This window comes from Talpa europaea (assembly GCF_964194135.1).
Source record: "Talpa europaea genome assembly, chromosome: 14".
Lineage (NCBI taxonomy): Eukaryota > Metazoa > Chordata > Mammalia > Eulipotyphla > Talpidae > Talpa > Talpa europaea.
Window position 1 is genome coordinate 71,388,200 of NC_140082.1, and position 25,726 is coordinate 71,413,925.

At 42.8% G+C, this 25,726-nt stretch overlaps 1 protein-coding gene and 1 pseudogene across 2 annotated transcripts; both read left to right on the plus strand.

Annotated features, from left to right (window-relative positions):
* Nucleotides 1-781: 781 nt before the first annotated feature.
* Nucleotides 782-1,799, plus strand: LOC311184211 (methionine adenosyltransferase 2 subunit beta-like; annotated as a pseudogene). The gene has a single exon. The product of its transcript is annotated as a methionine adenosyltransferase 2 subunit beta-like (transcript).
* An 8,609-nt stretch (nucleotides 1,800-10,408) lies between these two features.
* Nucleotides 10,409-22,230, plus strand: DEGS1 (delta 4-desaturase, sphingolipid 1; the record flags this gene model as incomplete). Its single annotated transcript, XM_084254180.1, has 3 exons — nucleotides 10,409-10,490; nucleotides 17,828-18,570; nucleotides 22,024-22,230. 3 exons carry the CDS (start codon nucleotides 10,409-10,411, stop codon nucleotides 22,168-22,170), a joined length of 972 nt encoding a protein of 323 aa, XP_084110306.1. The 3' UTR covers nucleotides 22,171-22,230.
* Between the last annotated feature and the right edge of the window lie 3,496 nt (nucleotides 22,231-25,726).

Genomic DNA, 25,726 nt, shown 5'->3' on the forward strand with positions numbered 1-25,726 from the left:
TTCATTTAAGATAAATATAGTTTATATATACATATATTTACATCATTGTTCATTTTTGTACAGTGTTTGAATTCTCCTCTCAGGTATTATCCCCATTAAATTCCCACCACCAAGTCACCAGTAAACAGTCACCATGGTCTCCTGTGCTCTTCCCTCCCCTATTTTGATCCTCCTCCTTCCTCCTCCCCTGCTGAATGTCTCCAATTTTTACACAGTTTATAGTTTGCTGGATAATTCTGTTTTTGTTTTTTTGTTGTTGTTGTTTTTTTTTCCTGATCCCTTGTTTGGTTCCCCTATATTCCTCCTATAAGTGAAACCACCCGATATTTTCATTTAAGACAAATATTTTAAACAACATGACAAAAGAAGGAACATGTGTCAACATAATAAAGGTCATCTATCATAGACCTAACCAATAAAATACCTAACTTGAAAACTGGAAAAATTTCCCTTTTACGATCAAGAACACAGCAAGGATGCACACTGTCACCAATTTTAATGTTTATGAAATATGGCATAAAATAGAACAGTATAAAGAAAGAAATCCATGTACTAAAGAACTCTGCTCTTTATAGAACTCTGTTATGTAGTTTAGGAGTTAAAAGCTCAGCTTATAACAACAAAATTAATGTTCTATTGCCTTCTACAACCATTATGAGCTCTTTGTCGTTCCCATTATTTGGAGTGACTATTGTGACATTCTTTGCTTTTAAAATGTATATTTGGGCCCAAGCGGTCTTGGGCCAGAGGAGGTGGTGGCCACCGTGGCGACGGCTACAAGATGACGGGCCTGGTGGGACTCGAGAAGGAGCCGTCCATCCACTTCACTCCTGGGGACTGCCTGCTGGTGGAGGAGGAAGTTAACATCCCCAGTAGGCGGATTCTGATTACTGGTGCCAGCGGGCTGCTTGGCAGAGCTGTGTACAAAGAGTTTCAGGAGAAAGCATTTTGTTGGCTGTGGTTTTAGAAGAGTGAGACCGAAATTTGAACAGGTGAATTTGTTGGATGCTGTTGCAGTTCATCACATCATTCATGATTTTCAGCCCCACGTTATAGTACATTGTGCAGCAGAAAGAAGGCCAGATGTTGTAGAAAATCAGCCAGATGCTGCTCTCAACTTAATGTGGATGCTTCTGGGAATTTAGCAAAGGAAGCAGCTGCAATGGGAGCATTTCTAATCTATATTAGCTCAGATTATGTAGTTGATGGAATACATCCACCTTACAGAGAGGAAGACATACTATGTCCCCTAAATCTGTATCTAAATCTGTATGGTAAAACAAAATTAGAAGGAGAAAAGTCTGTCCTACAGAACAATTTAGGAGCTGCTGTTTTAAGGATTCCAATTCTATATGGAGAAGTTGAAAAGCTTGAGGAAAGTGCTGTGACTGTTATGTTTGATAAAGCGCAGTTTAGCAACAAGTCCGCAAACGTGGACCACTGGCAGCAGAGGTTCACCATGCATATCAAAGACGTAGCCACAGTGTCGCCAGTTAGCGGAGAAGAGAATGGTGGATCCATCGATTAAGGGAACCTTTCACTGGTCTGGCAATGAACAGATGACCAAGTATGAAATGGCTTGTGCAATTGAGGATGCCTTCAGCCTCCCCAGCAGTCACTTAAGACCTATAACTGACAGTCCTGTCTTGGGAGCACAGCGTCCAAGAAACGCTCAGCTCGACTGCTCCAAGTTAGAGACCTTGGGCATTGGCCAGCGGACTCCATTTCGAATTGGAATCAAAGAATCACTCTGGCCTTTCCTCAATGACAAGAGATGGAGACAAATGGCTTTTCATTAGTCCATGCATGGCTTTTGTTTGTTCATTTGTATAGTATGTGGCACTTTTTACAGAAAAAAAGGAAATAGTTTTGTACGAGTGCTCTTTAATTGTGACTCCTGAGCTTTCAGGTAAATGATGCTCTTGCACTAGTGAAATTTTTGTCTAAAGAAACCAAGGGCAATAAATAATGCCTTGTTTGAAGTAATGATTTCTGTTTATCATTTGTTTGTTCTGGCTTAACTTACTGTTTGAGTGTAGTAAATTATGATTCTTAAATATTTGAGAGCCAGGACAAAACCGATCTGCTGTAGACCTTTTTTTTTTTTTTTTTTTTTTTTGATGAAATGCATTATTCATTCCAACAACCTCTACCTTTGCTGGACTTCACAACTGTTGAATCTTTTACGTTTTAAAGTGTATTGAATAGGATGAAAATCTTTGTGTTCATTATCTGCTTTGCTTGAACTCAGATCAAAATATTTGAGGAAAGAAACTTTATTTTTGCAGCATCAGTTCAGTTTTTATGCTTGAGATAGTTCAGTGAGTTATGTATATTGGAACTCCTCCAGCTTCATGCCTCCCAATTTTATAGCAATGTATGGTGAGCCGTGGAGAGAGGAGGGGAATGTGTGTGTGTGTATGTATTTTTTAAATATATATAAAATTGTAATTTCCACTCCATGTCACTAAGCGCTATTTCATCTATGTAAGTCTTTGGACCATTCATGTATAATAATAAATATGTACTGCTGGCATGGGAATGCTTAAAAATAAATAAATAAATAAGATGTATATTTGAAGGTGTTCTCAAATGTGGTAGCCTTTGAGGTTTGTTTAGTTGTGAATCCAAGGCCTTCTCCATTGTTTGAATCCCAAAGCAATTCGAGAAATAATCGCATATGGTAGGGGGAAGGCAGGAATTTGACACAAATTCTGTGTCCATAAAAATTGATGTCGATAATTGAGATATTCTAGCCTCTAGTCTCTGACTGGCTGGTCCCCTCCTTTCTTCCCACATAGAAATCTTCAATAAGTGACAAATGCCATATTTAAAAAAAATAATTGTAAGTCTGTGGTCCTTTTCTACAACTGGGTGCACTTCCCAGGCCAAGAAAGAGAACATAACTGACCCCAGAAGCCCACAGGCTCCTCTCCATCGTATGCCTCCCTCATGTTAACCACTATGCTGGATTTGGTGAACTTGTTTCCTTCTTTTCCTTAGAAAAAGAATGTGTATAAAGAATGAGCTACAGAGAGATGCAGTCAATGATGTGTTTGTGTCTTACAACACGTTTGCAAGGGATGGAGAAGCCATGATTTGTAATAATTGCAATTTCTGCAGCATAAATAACTACCATGGCAAAGTTCAAGGTACTAATTTTATGATTCAGTGAAATCAACTGACTCATAAAGGTCTTGATGATTCATTTCTTTCTGTTCTTCAAGCTGGTAGGAGCTGCCTCCAAGATGTCACTGTCAATAACTACAAAGCTTTAAGAAAAAGGTCAAAATAAAAGTTATTTTTAATAACTCAGCTGACAATGGGCCTTCCTCTATAGGATACTGGAGACCAGAGATCCACGTCCAAGTGCTGGGGTAGCCGATGGGCAGCAAGAGCAAATGCCATGCTGCTAGTGGTCAACCAAGAGGCCCAGGCCAGAGGGTGAAACATCCTGCACCCCTACTGTTAAGGGTGCCTAAGGCCATTGAACTGTCCTTATGGAACTGTCCATTGAACTGTTCCCCAAAGCAGTGACTGTCAGCTTGAATCTATAACCCTTGGGTGTAGGCAGCTGGAGTTTGAGACTTTGGGGAAGGTCCAGTTAGTAGAAATTACTGGAAGTAGATAGACATCCATTTCTGGCCCCCTCATGAGATAATCTCCTCTCTACAACTGGCTTTGTTATACCTGTCCTAGCCCCTCCTGGGGCAACTGCCATGCTTACATGCATTTACTGTGCTTGCTGACATTAATCAGAGTTCAAAGCACTCAGGCCCTGTGGTAGGAGCTTGTGCCAACAAGGAGAGTCTGTTCAGGGAGGTTGCCAGAAAGAGACCCATTGCAGTTCCCTCCTGATCTTATTATTATTTATTTATTTATTTATTTATTTATTTATTTATTTATCTATTTATTTATTTGTTTGTTTGTTTATTTATTTATTTTTAAAGCTAAGGCTATTTTTTTTTTTATAGAGGCTTTTTTTTTGTTGTTGTTCGTTTTCTTTTGTTTATACATGCACTGGGTACAGTCAGAAGCACGGGAGGGTGAGAGAATTCACCAGAGCCAGAGCGGGGAGCAGAGCAGGAAGAAGGACCGAAGTACACTGCTGCGGGGAGCAGCGGGTGGCAGGAGAGGTCTGCGCGCCATGTGGGACCCTCCTCCAGTGGCCGGGGAGCAGCCGGGGATGGAACCGGCGCCGCAGAGGCCGCGGTCAGCTTCGCAACCCAGCGCTCAACCGCTGCGCCACCCTCTCCTGGGGCAAACCTCCAAGAGAGGGTTGAGAGAGCCTGCAAGCAAACCCCCAGCTCCCACATAACTGCTTGTGCAGGCACTCCTGGGAAAAACATGAATTGTAGAACCTGCAGTCCAGAGCTGGACCACAGCTGAGGGGTCAGTATTGACCTGAGGCTTCTGGGAAAGCTCTGATTAAGGAACTGGCCTAGAGAAGCAGGTTGCAGATTTCCCCCTCAGGTCTAGCACCCACAACCTCTAGGAAGACTTGAACTCTACGTCCTCTCCATCAGGAACCTCTTTGCTTCCAGATGCCCTAACTCTTAACTTGTGCCAACACTAGGGGCCCAGTCCTCCAAAGGTTTCAGTTTATAAAGCAACAGATAACCAAGTGTCCTGGACAAACAACCTAGGATTCTATCCTGCAAACTGTTCACATAATATAAGTTCAATACATAAGTTAAGGAAAGAAAGCTGTTTAGCTCAACACAAAGAAATTAACATATAGTATTAAGCAAAATGAAGAGACAGGATTATACAACAAATGATAGAACATAAATCAAGGGGAAAATCTAAGTGCAACAGAACTGAGTAAGTGACCCAAAGAAGACTTCAAAGGAAGTCTTGGGCCTCCCTGGTGGCGCAAGGGGTTAAGACGCATTCTATGAAGCTGTCCGCAGCCACTGCAGCATGAGTTCGATCCCCAGTCAGCCAAAGAGCTACCCACATGGCACAGCAGACCTCTCCTGACTCGCCCGCTGCTCCCCTCAGCAGTGTATTTCAGTCAATCTGCCTGTTCTGTTCCCCGCTCTGGACCTGGTAAATCCTCCCATTCCCCACACCTCTGACCTGTACCCCAGCTCTTGTATGCATAAATAAATAAATCTTTTTTAAAAGAAAAAGTAACAGTCTTGATGTTTATTGAAATGAACAATTGATGGAATGGATGAGCAGAGCCCTTGACTTCTTGGCTACACTCTCCTGAATTCTTACCTCTGAAAGATGGAGTGAAAATGGAGACAGTGAGAAAGAGAAATGCTGGCAACCTGCCCTTGAAGAAAAAAAACACCATTAGCCCTTGAGTGGGAGCTGAGCGAATAGGGAGTCTTCTGTTACTGGCTGCATCTGCCGGGAGTGGAGTATGTTATGCTGACTTAGGGTTAGGGGCAGAATTAGAAGGCCATGATTAAAATGCCACGAACATTTGCTGTTTTGACATTTTAGATTCTCTCAAATAAATAGTTCTTCTTGGTGTTTATGTCCTTAGAACAATTTCCAAAGATTTTAAATAGTTGTTTCCAATCATTTTCACCATGTAAGGCTGTTTAACTGGAGAGTAGGCCCACAGAGCTGCTCAGACCTCCATTCTGGAAGTAATTGTAGATTTTATTTGAGGTCCATGATAACTAATAAAATTGACAATTTTCACATCCTCCCTGGCCATTTTCACCCATCAGTACCAGCTTGCGCCCAGATTCTTTCCACATGGTTTTCTGCACTACACTCAGAGGGTCTCTCCCTATAGACTGTATATCCCAGGTTCCCACATACCTGGTTTTTTTTTTTCAGACTGGGACATATATCAGTAGTTCTTCCTTTTCCATTAAATATTTCTTTATTTCATGTGTTATTTTTTTCTCTAAGCCTCCCTTTTCTAACTGATCTTTAAGAGTTCCTCTTTATACTTTTTATTTTTCAAAGATTTATTTTTTTTAAATGTTTCTAGATCTTTTTTTTTTTTATAGAGGCATGTTTTTATTTATTTATTTATTATATTTGTTTGTTTGTTTTTTTGTTTATACATGCACTGGGTACAGTCAGAAGCGTGGGAGGGTGAGAGAATTCACCAGAGCCAGAGTGGGGAGCAGAGCAGGCAGAAGGACCGAAGTACACTGCTGAGGGGAGCAGCGGGTGGCAGGAGAGGTCTGCGCACCATGTGGGATCCTCCTCCGGGGCCGGGGAGCAGCCGGGGATCGAACCAGCGCCGCAGAGGCCGCGGGCAGCTTCGCAACCCAGCGCTCAACCGCTGCGCCACCGGGGAGGCCCCCAAAGATTTATTTTTTATGCATACAAGAACTGGGGTACAGGCCAAAGGTGCTGGGGGTGAGAGGATTCACCAGAGACAGAGTGGGGAACAGAACAGGCAGATTGACTGAAATACACTGTGGAGGGGAGCAGCAGGCAAGTCAGGAGAGGTCTGCTGTGCCATGTGGGTCACCTCCCTGAGGGGGGATCGAACTCGTGCTGCAGTAGCTGCAGATAGATTCATAAGCCCTTGTGCCAACAGGGAGGCCCCAGTTTTTCATATATTTTTAATGCTAATCCTTCATTGTTGGAAATATTTGCTCTCACTTTATGGTGTATCACTTTTTTCTATGACCTCTGTTGATAAACAGCTCTTAAATTCAGTCACTAGTCTACTGTTAAAATCTATTTTCTCTTTTTAAAAAAAGATTTATTTTATTTATGCATACAAGAACTGGGGTTCAGGCCAGAGGTGTGGGGGGTGAGAGGATTCACCAGAGACAGTGGGGAGCAGAACAGGCAAATCTACTGAAATAAACTGCTGAGGGGAGAGCAGGCGAGTCAGGAGAGGTCTGCTGTACCATGTGGGTAACTCCCTAGCTGGCTGGGGATCAAACTTGTGCTGCAGAGGCTGAGGATAGCTTCATAGGTTGCATCTTAACCCCTTGAGCCACCAGGGAGGCCTCCCCAGGATCCCCCCAACACATTTTTAATGTCAATTTTCCCTTTTCCTCATTGATTTTACGTTTCTGTATATGTACAGAATTTATTTCTAGATTTTCTATTCTGTTCCACTATTATGTTATTTATCTCTGAATTAACATTATGCTACATGTTATATAGTAAAGTTTTATCAGAATTCTTAGCATATGGTAAACTAAGTCCCCTTATCTTGTTCTTCCATAGGTATATCTGTCATAGAGATATTCTTGATATTTTTATTATTCCACATAAATTTAAAATTAGCTTATCAAGTACCACCAAAACCCATTTGGATTTTGATTAGAATTGTATTGAATTTAGAGATCAGTGTGGAAGAGAAGAACTGACATCTTTCAGTCTTCCAATCTATTAATATGGCCTATCTCAAGATTTTCTTAAGTCTTTAATATCATTCAGAGAAGAATTAGTATTTTCTCTTAAAGATTTTTCCCATGAGTGCCTCCCTGGTGGTGCAAGGGGTTAGGACGTAAACTTTGGGGCTGTCCGCAGCCACTGCAGCACGAGTTTGATGACCCAGTAGGCCAAGGAGCTACCCACATGGTGCAGCAGACCTTTCCTGTCTCCCCCGCTGCTCCCCTCAGCAGTGTTTTCTATCTGTCTGCCTGCTCTGTTCCCCACTCTGTCTCACCCACCCGCGCCTCTGGCCTGTACCACAGTTTTTTTTTTTTTTTTTTAAATAGAGGCATGTTTTTATTTATTTATTTATTATGTTTGTTTGTTTGTTTTGTTTATACATGCACTGGGTACAGTCAGAGGTGCGGGAGGGTGAGAGAATTCACCAGAGCCAGAGTGGGGAGCAGAGCAGGCAGAAGGACTGAAGCACACTGCTGAGGGGAGCAGCGGGTGGCAGGAGAGGTCTGCGCACCATGTGGGATCCTCCTCCGGTGGCCGGGGAGCAGCCGGGGATCGAACCGGCGCCGCAAGAGGCCGCGGGCAGCTTTGCAACCCAGCGCTCAACCGCTGCGCCACCGGGGAGGCCCTGTACCACAGTTTTTATATAAATAAAACAAATCTTTTTAAAAAAAAGAAAGAAGTCCCTCATCTGACATATCGGTTCCTCCCTCACTAACAGATTAGATCAAGAAAGTTCCAATATCTCTGGGTGGTTGTGTTGGGAGGATGCCTTAAGCCAGACCTGTAACAGGGACATTCTGCTAGCTGAGATACAATGTGGGTGGAAACCTGGCCTTATTACTCAATCAATTTCTTGGCCTTGAAGAAGAGATGCAGGTAAAAAACCTGCCAGGTGGCTTGTCCAATAAGGCAGAACAATGAAAAGATGCTGAAGTTCAGGTCTGGAGTTGTTTGTTGACTCACTGGTATCACAAATCTTCTTGCCCTTTTTCCTGTAGGCAAAATAGTTAATATTAATTATAGATTTTGAAAGATCTCCCAGGCATCATAGCTCTGCTACTAAAGGTTTGCACTTCTTAACATTAGTAATCTCTTTGTAATTTTTCACCTACATTCCATGCTTCAGTGTGTAGAATCATGAATTGGTTAGATATCTGCCCTGTTCTCTTGCTTTCAAAACTTGGTATATGCCATAATCTTCAGTAGTAAAGGCAAATTATCTCTTGGTTGCATCCTCCTTAGTGCTCAGAACAGAGTATGGCCATCAGAACCTGTGTTCTCATGGCAGGTGCGCTGGCCTCCAGCATCCTGAAACTGGTCAGTGATAGCTGAGGCACTGGTCCTGAGAGTTAACTAGGAGGTAGAAGTAGGTGGTAAGGACTGAGCTGGGGCCAAGAAGAAGTAAAAGCAGCAAAGTTAATAGGTCAAGAGCCATGCTGGACTGTAGGGATCAGTGCAAGTGGCAAATTCTTTCCTTTAAAATGTCAAGATCCACATTCAATTCAAGTGTAAAAGGTAAAAAAGAGTTAAATGAAAGCATTCCCTCTTAACCCTTTCGCCTTGAGTGCCTACTTTCTTTCCTACATGGTATTATTTTGGGGGTATCTTTCTAAATATATTTTATGTCCATCCAAGGAAACATTATTATGTATTATATATACATATATAAGTATGTATTATATATACATATATAAGTATGTATATATAATATATAATGTAATAGATTCTATATAATATATGTGTATACTCCCTCTACACTGCATTTTGAAGATCAGTTCAAATTAATACATAAAGAACTTCCTCTTTTTTTTTTTTGAGGTGGTATAGTTTAGCATGGTATGATTAACTGCATGTACCAAACTTAATTGTTTTGGTTTTGTGACGATTTTTTCTTGATATGTCTCTGTAAAGATATGAACTTCAAAAAAACTATAACCATAACACATTTAAGAAATTACACAATAATTTCTTAATATCATGACATAGATAATATTTAAATTCTCTCATATCAATTTTTAAAAATTTTAACTATTTGAATCAGATTCTAAGTTAGGTAAATAGAGGTTGATATCCCTTAAGCCCCCTTTAATCTATAGGTTTTTGTTCTCTCTTGCATTTACTGTGTTAAGAACCCAGGATATGTCCTAAGGTTTCCCACAGTGGAGTAGGGATCTTGCTGATTGCGTTTTCGTGGTGTCGTTTAACATGCTTCTCTCTCCTTTCTATTTTCTACAGAACAGCTGTTGGATGTAGAGATTGGATCATATTTGGAGCTTTGTAAATGATGGGGATGTGGGGAGAAGAGTTCTTTTATTAGGCGGTGCACAAAGTCTGGTTATCTTCCTTTTTTGTAATCTGTAAAAATTTTTCTTTTTTATGGAGAAGTGGTAACTAATTTTGAAACAAAACCACAGCTACAAGCTTGTGGTTCTGATGACTGCTGTGACAGATGCAGGACAGGGCTTTCCTTCTGTAGTCACACTAGAATAATTCGAGCAAAACAAATTCCCGACCATTCCCCCTCTCAACGACAGAGATTTCTTTTTGCTTAATTAGCTTTTAATTGTCACACACTGTATTTTTCCTACGGTATTATTTCCAGGAAGCAGCCAAAAAGCAAACAAAGAACTTGGCTCAATGAGTAATTTGCTTTTCAAAATTAAACCCGGGCCAGCTGCCATTGACAAACCGCCACAGAACCCGGTAACGAGCTCTGCCGGTTCCGAGGCGTTAGAGCGGCAGCCCGGCCGCCCCACGCCTCTCCTCGCATCTTCTCCTTCCCCCGAGCTCGGCGCGGGCGGCGGGCCAGGCCGGGGCGCAGGGACGGCGGGGGCTCGGCCCCCGGAGGGCTCCGCGTCCCGGGTCGTCCGCAGCGCGCGCGGCCGAGGGCCGCCTCCCGCCCGCGCGGGTCCGGAGCCGTCGGGCTGCGGGCGGCCGGGGGGCGGGGCGGGGCGGGGCCCAGCGCTCCACGCCCAGTCCCCGGCGCTCCGCCCGCCCAGGCCGACCCGGGCCGGAGCCGCCGCGCCGCCGCCAGAGCAGCCGTGTCGGGAGCGGGCCGGTCGCCGTCGCAGCCATGGGGAGCCGCGTCTCGCGGGAGGACTTCGAGTGGGTCTACACCGACCAGCCCCACGCGGATCGGCGCCAGGAGATCTTGGGTGAGGCCGGGCCCTCGCCCCGTTATGTGCGCGCGCGGGCCCGCGGGGCGCGCCTTCCTCGCCGGGCCCGCGCCGGGACTCCCAGACGCGCTTCCCCCCGCGGCGCCCGGGCCCCCGCGGCGGCCAGCGCGGGCCGAGGCGCGGCGGCGGCCCCCGGCGCGGCGGGCGCGGGCGCGGGCGGGGGGCCTCGTGCCGGCCGGGCCCTTCCGCCGAGAGGCGCAGGCGCGTCCCCGGGGCGGGCGGCCGGCGTCAGGTGGAGCGGGCCCGCTAGGCCGCCGAGGGGCGGCGCCTCCCCCGGGGATGCGGCGCCCTCCGTGGCTTCGTCGCCCTCCTCCCCGGCGGGCCCGCGGAGCCGGGCTGCTGCCTGCGAGGCCGGGCGTGGCCCGGGGGGGGGGGGGCGCTCCCGACCCGGAGGGCCCGGGGGACGGGCGGGGGCGCTCCAGGACCCGAGTTCTGTGCGCCCTTCACGTTGTCTCCTGGATTCCCACCGCGGACCTGCGTCGCGAGAAGGCCGGGTTCGTGAGTGTTTTTGCCCATCCCAGGCCTGCGGATGGGAAGGCTGAAATGGGGGACACTTGCCAAGATGAGCCCGCCGGCCCTACGCCGCTCGCCGCTGGCCCTTCCGCCGGGCTGAGCAGGCCTTGCTCTGCTCCCCACAGTGGGCGGCGCGCGTCGCTGCCCGAGGCCGCTTATTCACGGGAGAAGTCACTTCGCTTGCCCGCGCTCAGGTGGCTCCCGGTGACAGGCGAGGCTCCGGGTCTCGTGCTTCGCAAACCCGTGTGTCCTCTGCTCCCACTCTTCAGGCCTAGGCAGCCACTGTGGGTGTCTGTAGATTTGCCGATTCTGGACATTTCTTATAAATCATATCGTACTTGGTCCTCTGTGATTTCCTCTAGTTGGTATAGGGGTTTCAAAGTTCATCCGTGTTGTAGCACGTATTAGCAGGTCATTCTTCCTCATCCTGAATCACTTAACATTTATGGCCATATGGCATTTTCTTTCTCCAAGTATCAGTTGGTAGACTTGGATAATGCTGTGAACATTTATATGCAAGTTACTGTATGGATGGGTATGTATTTTCATTTCTCTTGGGTAGCTACCTCGGAGTGGTTTTTCAAGACCATCTTTAGATGCACCAGAGTCTTGTGAGCTGTGTATGCGGCCTCCAGTTTCCCCACATCCTTGTTATTGCCTGTCTCTTTCATTATCGTCATCCTAGTGGTTGTGAAGTAATACCTTATTGTGGTTTCAGTTTGCATTTTCCTAATGACTAATACTGGTGAACATCTTTTACGAGTTTATGGGCCATTTGAATATTTGCTTTGGAGAAATGTCCATTCAGATTCCTTGCTTGTTTTAAAACTGGATTATTTTTAAGAGTTCTTTATTTAATCTGGGCATAAGTCACTTATAAGTCATATGATCTGCCAGTCTTTCCTTCCATCCTTGGGTTGTCCACTTCCTTGGTATCGTTTGGACACAAAAGTGTGTGATGCAGTACAATTTATCCGTCACTTGTGCTTCTCATATAATATCTAAGAAACAGTTGATTCTGTTTTCTTTATAAGTTTTTTTTTAAGATTTATTTATTTATTTATACAAGCACTGGGAAACAGTTGATTCTGTTTTCTTTATAAGTTTTTTTTTTTTTTTAAGATTTATTTATTTATTTATACAAGCACTGGGTATAGTCAGAAGCGCAGGAGGGTGAGAGAATTCACCAGAGCCAGAGCTGGGAGCAGAGCAGGCAGAAGGACCGAAGTACACTGCTGAGGGGAGCAGCGGGTGGCAGGAGAGGTCTGTGCGCCATGTGGGACCCTCCTCCAGTGGCCGGGGAGCAGCCGGGGGTTGAACTGGCCCTGCAGAGGCTGCAGGCAGCTTCGCAACTCGGCGCTCAACTACTGCGCCACCGGAGAGGCCCTCTTTGTAAGTTTTTAATAGATTTGTAGTATTTATGTCCATGATCCATTTCAAGTTAATTTTTTTGTGTATGGAATAAAGAAGAGATCTACTTCATTCTTTATCATGTGGGTATCTGCTTCCAGCACAATATGCTGTGTTAACTGAAATGAAAGCCTCAATAATAGACAAAGAGTTTCTTAGATAATCACAGTGAGGATTCGAACCCAAGAAGCACTCCCAAGAAAGTCTTACTCTTTGAGAACTTTAAACAATCACAACTTGGAGTTTAGTTTATTTAGATAAGAGGCTGATTCATTGACCTCAAAAAATGTAATTATTCTTGACAAGCAATGGGTGGGGCTTCTGGTTTTCATCTATATGCTTAGATCTTCCAATTCCTACATTATCTTAAAGATTTGCTGATGCCTATCTATTGGCAGCAGAGGGCAAAACCTGGGACTTAATCATCTGTCTGATTTCTAAAGAATGCTCTGTGGAGACTAAAGGCTGGGTACCCATTGTTTAAATCTTCTTTATCAGGCCCTTGGTTAGTGGGGTTGAAAGGCTGGATTACCCTCAGGCAGCAGATTTTTGCATAGGCTACATCTTAGAATAAGACAGAACCTGTTCTTGTTTCAAATTCTTGCCTGGCTAAGTTACACGTGTGGGTGTGTGGGTGTGTGTCGGGGAGGACGTGATCCCAGAACTTTTTGAATGTGTTCACAATTCAGAGGACTGTCTTTCACCACTTAATTATATTAACACCTTATATTATTGGTTTTTATGTATTATTACAGTTTTGCAGAAATTTAGTACAAAATTTTGCTTGGAGCAAGTTGATTTGTCTGAGGGAACTTTGCATAGGTTTCAGGATCTTAAGAGTACCAACAAAATGTAGATTATTGCCTATCCTTTGTTAAATATATTAGTTTAATCAGGTTTTCTATAAGGTAAAAATGCTGGAGCTTTGTCTAAACTGAAATAACTCATATTAATACAAAGAATTATTGCTTAACCAAGAAACTGAAGGGTTGTTATTCTATTATAGACTAATTTCCGGGCCTGTAGGATTACTCTTTGTGGTCTGTTGCCTATAAAAATTACTAACATTTGATAAACTAACACCAACAAAAGAGTAGATTTTAAGGAATAGAGAGAAAAGTAGAAGGGAAAGAAACTAGGAGAATTACTTACCTTCAGCTAACACTACTTATTTCTTAAATAGCTTCCTGTCTTGCATATTAAGTTTGTATTGAATTCCTCATTTCACAATTAGAGAAAATACTGCTCCTCTTTTCCCTATTTTATCTTCAAAAACATTTTCAATGTCCCAAGAAAAAGGTTCTTCCTTTGTGGTCCTGGGTCAAACATACTTAATAGCACATAAAACTAAAGGTTTTTTTTTATTTAAATATTTTATTTTATATAATTCTTACATCTTTTTTCATCTTTGCACAATGTATGCATTTTCATTTTGGTTATATTCCCCATACAATTGCACCCCCCCTTATTTTGACCCTACTCCTTCCTTTCCCCGCTCCTCCCTCCCTCCACCACCCCCTGCCCCCCAGCCCCCATAGTGTGTCTCTGGTTTATAGTTGCTTGTTGATTTTGATTTTTACTTTGTATTGATTAGTCTTTTTCCTGGTCTCTTATTTAGGTTTTCTAATTCCTGCTATGAGTGAGACCATCCGGTATTTTTCTTTTTCTTTCTGACTTATTTCGCTGAGCATGATCCCTTCTAGCTCCATCCATGTTGCTGCAAACTGCATGTATTTATCTTTTTTGATTGCTGAGTAATATTCCATGGTGTATATGTACCACATCTTCTTGATCCAGTCATCTATTTTTTGGGCATTTGGGTTGCTTCCATAGCTTAGCTATTGTAAACAGTGCTGCTATAAACATAGGGGTGCAGGTGCCCTTTGGAATTACTGTTTCTGTGTCCTTTGGGTAAATACCTAGGAGTGGAATTGCTGGATCATATGGAAGCTCTATGTTTAGTAGGTCAAGAAATCTCCACACAGCTCTCCATAGTGGTTGGACCAGTTTGCCCTCCCACCAGCAGTGCAGGAGAGTTCCTTTTTCTCCACACCCTCGCCAACATTTGTTGTTGCTAGTTTTTTTAATATGTGCCATTCTCACTGGTGTGAGATGGTATCTCACTGTAGTTTTGATTTGCATTTCCCTGATTACAAGTGATGTTGAACATTTTTTCATATGCCTGTTGGCCATTTGCATTTCCTCTTTGGAGAAGTTTCTTTTTAGCTCTTCTGCCCATTTTTGGACTGGATTATTTTCTTTATTTTTTATTTTTTTATACAGGCATGTTTTATTTGTTTGTTTGTTTGTTTTGTTTTGTTTTGTTTATACATGCACTGGGTACAGTCAGAAGCTTGGGAGGGCGAGAGAATTCACCAGAGCCGGAGCGAGGAGCAGAGCAGGCAGAAGGACCGAAGCACACTGCTGAGGGGAGCAGCGGGCGGCAGGAGAGGTCTGTGCGCCATGTGGGACCCTCCTCCGGTGGCCGGGGAGCAGCTGGGGATCGAACCTGCGCCGCAGAGGCTGTGGGCAGCTTCGCAACCCAACGTTCAACTGCTGCGCCACCGGGGAGGCCCTGGACTGGATTATTTTCTTTGTTTTTGTTGAGTCTCATCAGCTCTTTGTAGATTTTTGTGGTCAGTCCTTTATCGTTAGTGTTGTGTGCAAAAATGTTCTCCCAGTCGGTGGGGTTTTTCTTTGTTTTGGTTATTGTCTCTTCTGCTGTGCAGAAGCTCTTTAATTTGATGTAGTCCCAGCTGTTTATCTTTGCCTTCACTATCACTGCTTTGGGTGATGTGTCTGTAAAGATGTCTTTGAGATGCATGTCATGTAGTGTTTCGCCTATATTTCCTTCTATGTATTTTATGGTTTCAGGTCTTTTGTCTAGTTCTTTAATCCATTTTGAGTTGTTTTTTGTGCATGGGGTGGGGTAGTAGTCAAGTTTCATTCTTTTGCATGTAGTGACCTAGTTTTCCCAGCACCATTTATTGAACAAATTTTCTTTGCTCCAGTGCATATTCTTTGCTCCTTTATCAAAGATTAGTTGACCATAAATCTGTTGGTTTATTTCTGGATTTTCTATTCGGTTCCATTGGTCTGTGTGTCTGTTCTTGTTCCAATACCATGCAGTTTTGATGGTTATGGCTTTGTAGTATAGTTTAAAGTCTGGGAGTGTGATGCCTCCATTCTCTTTTTTTTTTTTTTTTTTTTTCCCCAGAAGTGCTTTGGCTGTTTGGGGTTTTTGGTGATTCCATATGAATTTCATCAATAATTTTTCTATTTCTTTGAAGAATGTCATTGAAAGTTTTATTGGAATAGCATTGAATCTGTATATTGGTTTTGGTAGGATGGCCATTTTAATAATGTTAATTCTTCCGATCCCTGAGCAGGGGATTTTTTTCCATTTCTTTGTGTCTTCTATTTATTTTAACAGTGTTTTATAGTTTTCTTTGCATAGGTCCTTTACCTCTTTTGTTAGATTTATTCCCAAGTATTTGATTTTTTTTTTGTTTCAATAATAAAAGGGATGTTTTTTTTAATTTCTTCTTCAGATTTATTTTTTGTGTGTAGGAAGGCTACTGATTTTTGTGTGTTGATTTTGTATCCTGCCACTTTACTAAACAGATTGATTAGTTGAATTATTTTTTCTGTGGAGTTTTTGGGTTCTCTATGTATATTATCATATCATCTGCAAATAGTGATAGTTTAACTTCTTCTTTTCCTACTTGGATTCCTTGTATGTCTTTCTCTTGTCTTACTGCTCTGGCTAGGACTTCCAGTATTATATTGAAAAGCTTGGGCCTCCCCCGTGGCGCAGCAGTTGAGCGCTGGGTTGCGAAGCTACCCGCAGCCTCTGCAGCCCGGTTCTATCCCCAGCTGCTCCCCTGCCACCAGTGAGGGTCCCACATGGCGTGCAGACCTCTCCTGCCGCCCACTGCTCCCCACAGCAGTGTACTTCGTCACTCTCTTTGTTCTACTCTCCGCTCTGGCTCTGGTGAATTCTCTCACCCTCCCGCACCTCTGACTGTACCCAGTGCTTGTATAAATAAATTAAAAAAATCTTTTTAAAAAAAGAAAAAAAAAAAAAAGAAAAGCAGTGGTGAGAGTGGACATCCTTGTCTTGTTCCAGATCTTAATGGAATTGCTTTCAGCTTTTCACCATTGAGAATGATACTGGCTGTTTGGCTTGTCATGTATGGCCTTTACGATGTTGAGGTATGTTCCTTGTAGCCCAAGAATTTCAAGGGCTTTTATCATGAATGGGTGTTGTACTTTGTCGAAAGCTTTCTCAGCATCTATTGATATTATCATATGGTTTTTATATTTCTTTTTGTTGATGTGTTGGATGACGTTGATTGATTTTCAGATGTTGAACCATCCTTGTGTCCCTGGAATGAATTCTACTTGGTCATGGTGAATTATCTTATGGATACATTGTTGGATTCTGATAGCTGAAATTTCATTGAGGATTTTTGCGTCAGTGTTCATTAGAGAGATTGGCCTGTAAAAACTAAAGATTTTTGTTACATTTGACTTTCAGTCTCTGGGATGGTAGACTAAGAGGAGACTGCATTTGCTCTTAGGGACATTTTCCTGAAATGCAGCTTTTGTTACTGACTTTTTTCATAATACTTGGATACTTTCATGGAGATTGACCAGGACTCTCACAAATTCACACTGTATAATTCTAATAAATCAATAGGAAAAGTGACATTGTAAATTGATAGCACACTTTGGAAATTATCTTATTTCCAGATAACTAGAAAAGTCTATACTGGCAAAAATTTTAGATATCTAAATGTCTAATAATAGAGAAATGGTTAAAAATTATGACTGGCAACTAGAAGTGATTTAATCATTAGTAGCAAGGAAATTGTGAAATATAAGTATATAATTATATTTAACTTCATATATATATAAAACATATTGCATATATGTTATATATTCTACATGGTAGTATATTACAATATGTATATAGGAAAAAATATATATTTTGTCAGATACATAGAATGGATTTACTAGACAATGATCATGACTTTGTAGCACCTGTTCATTTAATATGCAAGGAATTGTTAGGGGTGAAAAGGGAATTGGATAACATAAAAGCTATAATCCTTTGTATTTTTGTGTAATGTTTTATTTTTCCTGCATAAATTCTCAATTTGTTGTAACATGATATTTAGTAAATTTACTGTTAGAATATACTACTCTTTCCCTATGATATATAATATTCATTAAAGTCTCTAATACAGTGTATACTGATTTGGGAAGTTTTTAAAAATTACTGTGAATATTTTCATTTACTTGGTGTTATTATAAATTTGGTTTAATTATAATTGTGGCATTATGTATTTCTTTCAGTTCTTGATTTTTTATTTGTTTTTTCTTTACAGCAAAGTATCCAGAGATAAAATCCTTGATGAAACCTGATCCCAACTTGATATGGATTATAATTATGATGGTTCTTACACAGTTGGTTGCCTTTTATTTAGTAAAAGACTTGGACTGGAAATGGGTCATATTTTGGGCATATGCCTTTGGCAGCTGCATTAACCACTCCATGACTCTGGCTATCCATGAAGTTTCCCACAATAGTGCCTTTGGCCACTGCAAAGCTATGTGGAATCGTTGGTTTGGAATATTTGCTAATCTTCCTATTGGTGTTCCATATTCAATTTCCTTTAAGAGATATCACATGGACCATCATCGATACCTTGGTAGTGATGGCATTGATGTGGATATTCCAACTGATTTTGAAGGCTGGTTCTTCTGTACCACTTTCAGAAAGTTTATGTGGGTTATTCTTCAGCCTCTTTTTTACGCTTTTCGACCTCTGTTCATCAACCCCAAGCCAATTTCTAACCTGGAAATTATCAATACTGTGATCCAGATCACTTTTGACATTATAGTTTATTATGTCTGGGGGATTAAATCCTTAGTATACATGTTGTCAGCATCCTTACTTGGTCTAGGTTTGCACCCGATTTCTGGACATTTTATAGCTGAACATTACATGTTCTTAAAGGGATATGAAACTTACTCATATTATGGGCCTTTGAATTTACTTACCTTCAATGTGGGTTACCATAACGAACACCATGACTTCCCTAACATTCCTGGAAAAAGTCTTCCACTGGTAAGTAAAGATGTAAAGCTTCTCATTGCTTATGCTTATATGATCAAATAGTCTTGACTTGCTCATTTTAAAAGATACCTTGTTTATTTTGTCTATCATCAAAGAAAACCACAAGAGTATAAATTGAGTCTGCCAGCCTTATTTTACAGAATGCTCTCTCTTGGATGCTCATAATAGTGGTAACACTTAAGGTTTAGAAGTATTGACAGTGGGCCTCCCTGGTGGCACAGAGGGTTAAGGCACAACCTGTGAAGCTATCCTATGAAGCTGTCCACAGCCACTGCAGCACGAGTTTGATCCCCTGGCAGCGAGATACCCACATGGCGCAGCAGACCTCTCCTGATTCACCCGCTGCTCCCCTCAACAGTGTATATCAGTCATTCTGCCTGTTCTGTTCCCCACTGTGTCTCTGGTAAATCCTCTCACCCCATACACCTCTGGCCTGTACCCCAGTTCTTGTATTCATAAATATATAAATCTTTTTGTTTAAAAAAATAGAAGTATTGGCAGAGCTGCAAAATCTGCTAACTTGTAATTCAAAGGGAAAATGAAATTCCTCTGTGAGGCAAGCAGAAGTTCACATAACCTTCATCACTATTAAACTAAATAGACTCAGCCAAGATTTATGTGTTAGATTTATATGTTGGTTTGTTGTGAATACAGATGTCCTACATAACTCATCTGCAGAATAAATACACATCAATTTCCAGTACTCCAAACTTCCCACAGCAGGAAACTTAGGTTTCTTTATGCAGTAGACTTTTGGAGTATTGTTTGTGGAGTAAAGAAGACATTTGACCTTCATCCTTTCATCCTCTCCAAAATGACCACTTTTCCTAACTGTAATTGTCTTTCTGGTGAAATTTCTTACTAAACTTCCCATTTTCAAAATGGGTAGCTTTTGAGTTCCATTATCAAAAAATATTGCCAGAATTCTAAAAATGTAATCTGTATGAAATGTAATGTTTATTTTTCTTATTTTTTTAAGCTAATGTATAAGAAACCATAGCCAGTTATTTGATGCTATCATGTCCACCCACTTTTATAGGTTTCTTAAGTTTTTTAAATGTTGGCCGTTTAAAAACTAACAAGTGCCATGACACCTCAGTATAATATTTGATTACCAATTGGCTTTCAAACTGAGGAAAGGAAAATTTAGAAAGGACATTGGGTCACTGGGAAAACTGCATCTGGATAATATTGTGTCAATATTTACTTTGGGGGTGCAATGAGACCTGTACAGGTGTTAGGGTTTTATGGGAGAATGTCATTGTAACGGGAGGTACACATTAAATATTCAGGGGTGAAGCACTAGGGCAGGTTGTCACATATTGTGTGCAGCTTACTCTGAAAAGGTTCATCAAAGAAAGCAGAGTATGTACCATGTATGTTGCGTAGGAGAGGAGGTGACTGACATAGTGTTAATAGGTGGTGGGCCTGTGCAGAGGGCACCTCTGTGTTCATCTCACTACTCTTTCATCTTTCTTGTAGATTGTACATTTTTTTAAATGTCTGGGCAAAAATACCACACTATTGTCCAAAGATACTTTGCAACTGTTGTAATGGGATGTAGTGCATTCTGAATACTTTGTGGCCTCTTCCCCGACTAGGGAAGTGAAGTTTCATTTGTTTAAGGTTATAGTTTACAGAGGAAAGCTGGTCTGCTTTTTTTTTTTTTTTTAAGTTTTATTTATTTATACATACATACATACATACATACATACATACAAGTACTGGGTACAGTCAGAAGAGCGGGAGGGTGAGAGAATTCACCAGAGCCAGAGCGGGGAGCAGAGCAGGCAGAAGGACCGAAGTACACTGCTGAGGGGAGCAGTGGGGCGGCAGGAGTGGTCTGCGCGCCATGTGGGACCCTCGCCTGGAGGCTGGGGATCGAACCGGTGCTGCAGAGGCTGCGGGCAGCTTCACAACCCAGCGCTCAACCGCTGCGCCACCGGGGAGGCCCTGGTCTGCTTTTGAACAACAGAAACATTTCTTTTTTTTAAATGCATTTTTTTTTAAGATTTATTTATTTATTTATACAAGCACTGGGTATAGTCAGAAGCACGGGGTGGGGGGGGAGAGGATTCACCAGAGCGGGGAGCAGAACAGGCAGAAGGACCGAAGTACACTGCTGAGGGGAGCAGCGGGCGTGGTAGGATAGTTCTGCACGCCATGTGGGACCCTCGCTGGTGGCCCAGGGTGGAACCGGTGCTACAGAGGCTGCAGCCAGCTTTGCAACCCAACGCTCAACCTCTGCGCCACTGGGGAGGCCCAACAGAAACATTTCAAACATAAACCGTATTCTTTGACTTTTATTTATACAAGCACTGGGTACAGTCAGAGGCGCGGGAGGGTGAGAGAATTCACCAGAGCCAGAGCGGGAGGCAGAGCAGGCAGAAGGACCGAAGTACACTGCTGAGGGGAGCAGCAGGCGGCAGGAAAGGTCTACACGCCATGCGGGACCCTCCTCCGGTGGCCGGGGAGCAGCCGGGGATCGAACTGGCGCTGCAGAGGCTGTGGGCAGCTTTGCAACCCAGCGCTCAACCGCTGCGCCACCGGGGAGGCCCTTAATCTGCTTCTTCACAAGCAGAAACTATCATTACATTTCCCAAATTAAACTTTAATTTTCTTTTCTTTTTCTTGTTAACTCTTCACCATTTGGATTCTGCTTGTTTGCTTTCCTTTGGGCTCTAGTAGAGTAGATATTATGCATTTTGGTGAAATGGCAGAACTGTTAACTACTCATAATTAATTAGTCTTGCTTTTTTTAAAAAGATGTATTTATTTATGCATACAAGAGCTAGGGTTCAGGCCAGAGGTGTGGGGTGGGTGAGGGGATTCACCAGAGACAGAGTGGGGAGCAGAACAGTCGGAGCTACTTAAATACACTGCTGAGGGGAGCAGCAGGCGAGACAGGAGAAGTCTGCTGTGCCATGTGGGTAGCTCTCTAGCTGGGGATCAAATTCACGCTGCAATGGTGCAGTGGCTAGTGATAGCTTCATAGTGCTGCGACTTAACCCCTTGTGCCACCGGGGAGCCTTATTCTTGCTTTTTAATTAGCTCGGCAGTAGTCATTTTTAAAGACATTTTCAACTTGAGATGGCAGAATTGCATACTTCATGCTAGTATCCCCAGGTTCATTAACCATGGGAGTTAATATATACCTTAAATATATAAATATATAAATTTGATGGTTTTGCACGTATATGTTGTTAAAATCCCAAGTGACAGATTTTACAAATAAGTCAAGTATATTTAACTATGGAGATGCAAACTACTTTTTGTTTAAAATTCCCAAAGCTGCTGAGTTTGAGTTTTGTTTCATTTTGAGAGGGAGTAAGGAGAAAAGTCTCAATGATTTCCTTTCTGTGATTGTGTCAAACATTTATCTGTCATCTTTAATAGGACTCAGTTAATACCCATTATTCATTTTGGTGTGTATTTCCTTTCTAGGTGAGGAAAATAGCAGCTGAGTACTATGACAACCTCCCCCACTACAATTCCTGGATAAGAGTACTGTATGATTTTGTGATGGATGACACATTAAGTCCTTACTCGAGAATGAAGAGGCCCCAAAAAGGGAAGATGGTACTGGAGTAAATGTCATTATAACCAAAGGAATTTTTCATTATCAAACCAAGAACAGTGATGTTTAGGCGCCACTCTGACACAATTTCTCAAAAAGTGTGGTCACTATGGTATCTTGTTAAGAAGCTAACTTGGCTTTTAACAGCTTGTCTGTGCTGTGTTGAGCTTTACTAGCAGGAAGCTTATTGGTTGTATTATCATTGTTGAGGATGTTTTCACTCATGTCTGACATTTTGTAAGCATTGTATTAAAAAGCTTTTAAACAGTGATTTATTGTATATTATTTTCACTATAAAGTTTTGCTTTATTATAACAGCTAATAAACTGAGCTATTAATCATAATCGTGTTTATCACACTTGTGTTCTACTGTCTTTATGATAGTCTGGGTTCTTGAAAAAATTTCACCCAAGAAATGGTGGAGGTGGGGACTGAAACTATTTCACTGCAAACTGAATTATGCATTTTAATTTTTACTGTTGTATGTAGGGCTTAAATTAGACAATGCTGCGTCCTGCATAGCCTTATTCATAAAGTGCTTCTAATTTAATCACGTCCAGCACTCAACTTCCTTTTTTAGATGCATTAAATATCGAATTAGAAGTGCTCAGCCCATATGTTATTTCATTGCAGTGGAAACTGGTGTGGCCCGATGATAATTGATACCCAAGTAACTGGAACCATGGTCTCTTGGACTGGTCATCCTGGTTATCTGAAGTGTGTCACTTCAGGTTATATGGTGAATGTTTAAAAAATGTAAGTGGTATCAAAAACCATCTACGATTTGTACATAACACCAATCCTTAGGCATCCTTAAGTGTTAATAAATTCCTGTTTTGATAATCATGTTACAGTTTTTATCTACTTTAAGAGCAGACGTCTCCTCAGAATGATCAGGTACCTGTATTACAGACACTGTCATTCCCAAGGACTTTGCTTTCCCTCCCTGCTCTTACCAAGGAAAATGTCTACTATCTTTAAACTGGTATAAAGGACCACTGTTAAAGAACCATCAATGTAAAGTTTAGAGGGATAGTAGAAACCAACTTTGTAACTTAAACATACTTGGTCAGTCACCAAAAATAGCATCTGTGAGACACCTGTGGACTTGATGCTTGATATTAAGATGGTGTCTTAATACCTTGCCTATGGAACTCCAATTAGTGACTAAATCTGCCATGTAAATGCTGAAAACTTCCAACTCTTTCAGTTCAGTTCTCTCAGTTCCAAATCCTGCTGGAGAGTAGACGACAGTCTCCTTCCCAGACCTGGTTACCTTATCACTGCCTGCCTGGACAGGTTTCAGCCTCCTGTAGGTCTCCTAGCCAGTCTCACTTCTGGCTAGCCATAGTTCATCATTTCAGTCCCTGCTGTGACAGCCAGAGAGGGCCCTGTGGTAGTTTGCATCAGCAGAAGGTTGGGCTTCAGAACCCTCAAAGCATAGTAAGTGTCAGGAAATCACTCACTGGCCTTAAGATGTCATTCTGCATCTATTCCCTTTCCCCATTTCAGGTCTGGTGAACTAGTCCTTTGAGTTAAACATCTGCCTTCTCTGTAGTCTACCCGACTCCCCAGAGTAACTTTTTTTTTTTTTATTTTTTTATAGAGGCATGTTTTTTTTATTTATTTGTTTGCTTGCTTGCTTGCTTGCTTGCTTGTTTATACATGCACTGGGTACAGTCAGAAGCGCGGGCGGGTGAGAGAATTCACCAGAGCCAGAGCGAGGAGCAGAGCAGGCAGAAGCGAAGTACACTGCTGAGGGGAGCAGCGGGCAGCAGGAGAGGTCTGCGCCATGTGGGACCCTCCTCTGGTGGCCGGGGAGCAGCCGGGGATTGAACCGGCGCTGCAGAGGCTGCGGGCAGCTTCGCAACCCAGCGCTCAACCGCTGCGCCACCGGGGAGGCCCCCCAGAGTAACTTTTTTGAACTTTCTAAACCAGTGGTTACCTTCATGATGCTGTTTTGCAAATATGTCATGTAACTCTACTTAAAGGCAAAAAAAAAAAAGACCTTTATTTATTCCCTGGCAAGCTCAGTTCTTGATTGAGGTCAGTTCTTAATAAGCTATCAGATATCCTTGAACTTGAGCATTTTGTCATCTAAAATCAACAGGGCCTCTCCCTGGTGGCGCAAGGTGCTAAGACGCAACCTATGAAGCTATTCACAGCCACTGCAGCACGAGTTTGATCCCCAGCCAGGGAGCTACCTACATGGCGCAACAGACCTCTCCTGACTCGCCCGCTGCTCCCCTCAGCAGTGTATTTCAGTCAGTCTGCCTGTTCTGCTCACTCTGTCTCTGGTGAATCCTCTCCCCTCTTCCCACCCCTGCCACACCTCTGGCCTGTACCCCAGCTCTTGTATGCATGCATAAAAAAAAAAAAAAAAGTGGGCCTCCCAGTGGCGCAGCGGTTGAGCACTGGATTGTGAAGCTGCCTGCAGCCTCTGCAGCACTGGTTTGATCCCCGGCTGCTCCCCGGCCACTGGAGGAGGGTCCCACATGGCGCGCAGACCTCTCCTGCCGCCCACTGCTCTCAGCAGTGTACTTCGGTCCTTCTGCCTGCTCTGCTCCCCGCTCTGGCTCTGGTGAATTCTCTCACCCTCCCGCACTTCTGACTGTACCCAGTGCATGTATAAACAAAACAAACAAAATAAATAAACAAATAAATAAATAAAACATGCCTCTATTAAAAAAAAAAAACAAAAAACAGGAAAGTCAGGATGTGGCTGGAACAGGTGGAGAGCAGGTGTCAACACTGTCCCGGTCAATGGATGATCATTCTCATCATGTTAGCCTGGTGAGGGAGATAGCACTCCCCACACTGTCACTTCAGGAAGTGAAGATTCGAATTGATTAACCAGAGGGAGGGCATGTACAGTGACAGCAAAGTCAAGACCTGAACCCAGGACTGCCAAAGCTGGTGCCCTTTCTGTGCTGCATCTTGCCCAGCTGATCCGGAAACTCTTTGAACAAGGAAATGTGTTATTTCTTCTCTTGTTAGAAAAGTGTTCCGAGAGCCTGAGCCATTTGGATTGGAGCAAGGATGGTCTAACGACCAAAGAGCCAGGAAAGCCCTGAAAAAGCTGTAGCCTCTAATACCCAGAAGCACTAAAGCCTAAGACCCTCTATGTATACTGAACTCTGAGACGGCTCACGGATGAGTGGGGGCCCTGCAAGGGAGAACAGGGGGCTGAGGGCAACAGAGAGCCATCTGGAGTAGAGGCCTCAAGACTTGAGTAGAACTCAATGTTCCACATGGCTGTGGACACACTGTCTGCATTGGGAAGTCAGCAAACAGGGATGTACTGACAACCCAGGGAGAGTTCCGATTGGGAAAAGGAGCAGGATTTGACAACAGAGGAATAGGCTGATCAACACACTTTTTGGTTGGAAAATTAATGACTTAGAGGAAAAAGAACAGTGGAAAGCAATCTGAAAAAGGACAGTTTGGTTTTTGCCAAGTTTAATCTGAATTGTCAGCTCATGAAGCTGCTAACTGGACACAACTGATGGGACGCCTCAATGCTGACAATAAGTATCTCTAAGATTACCATTCAGAAGGTAGTTGCTGTTA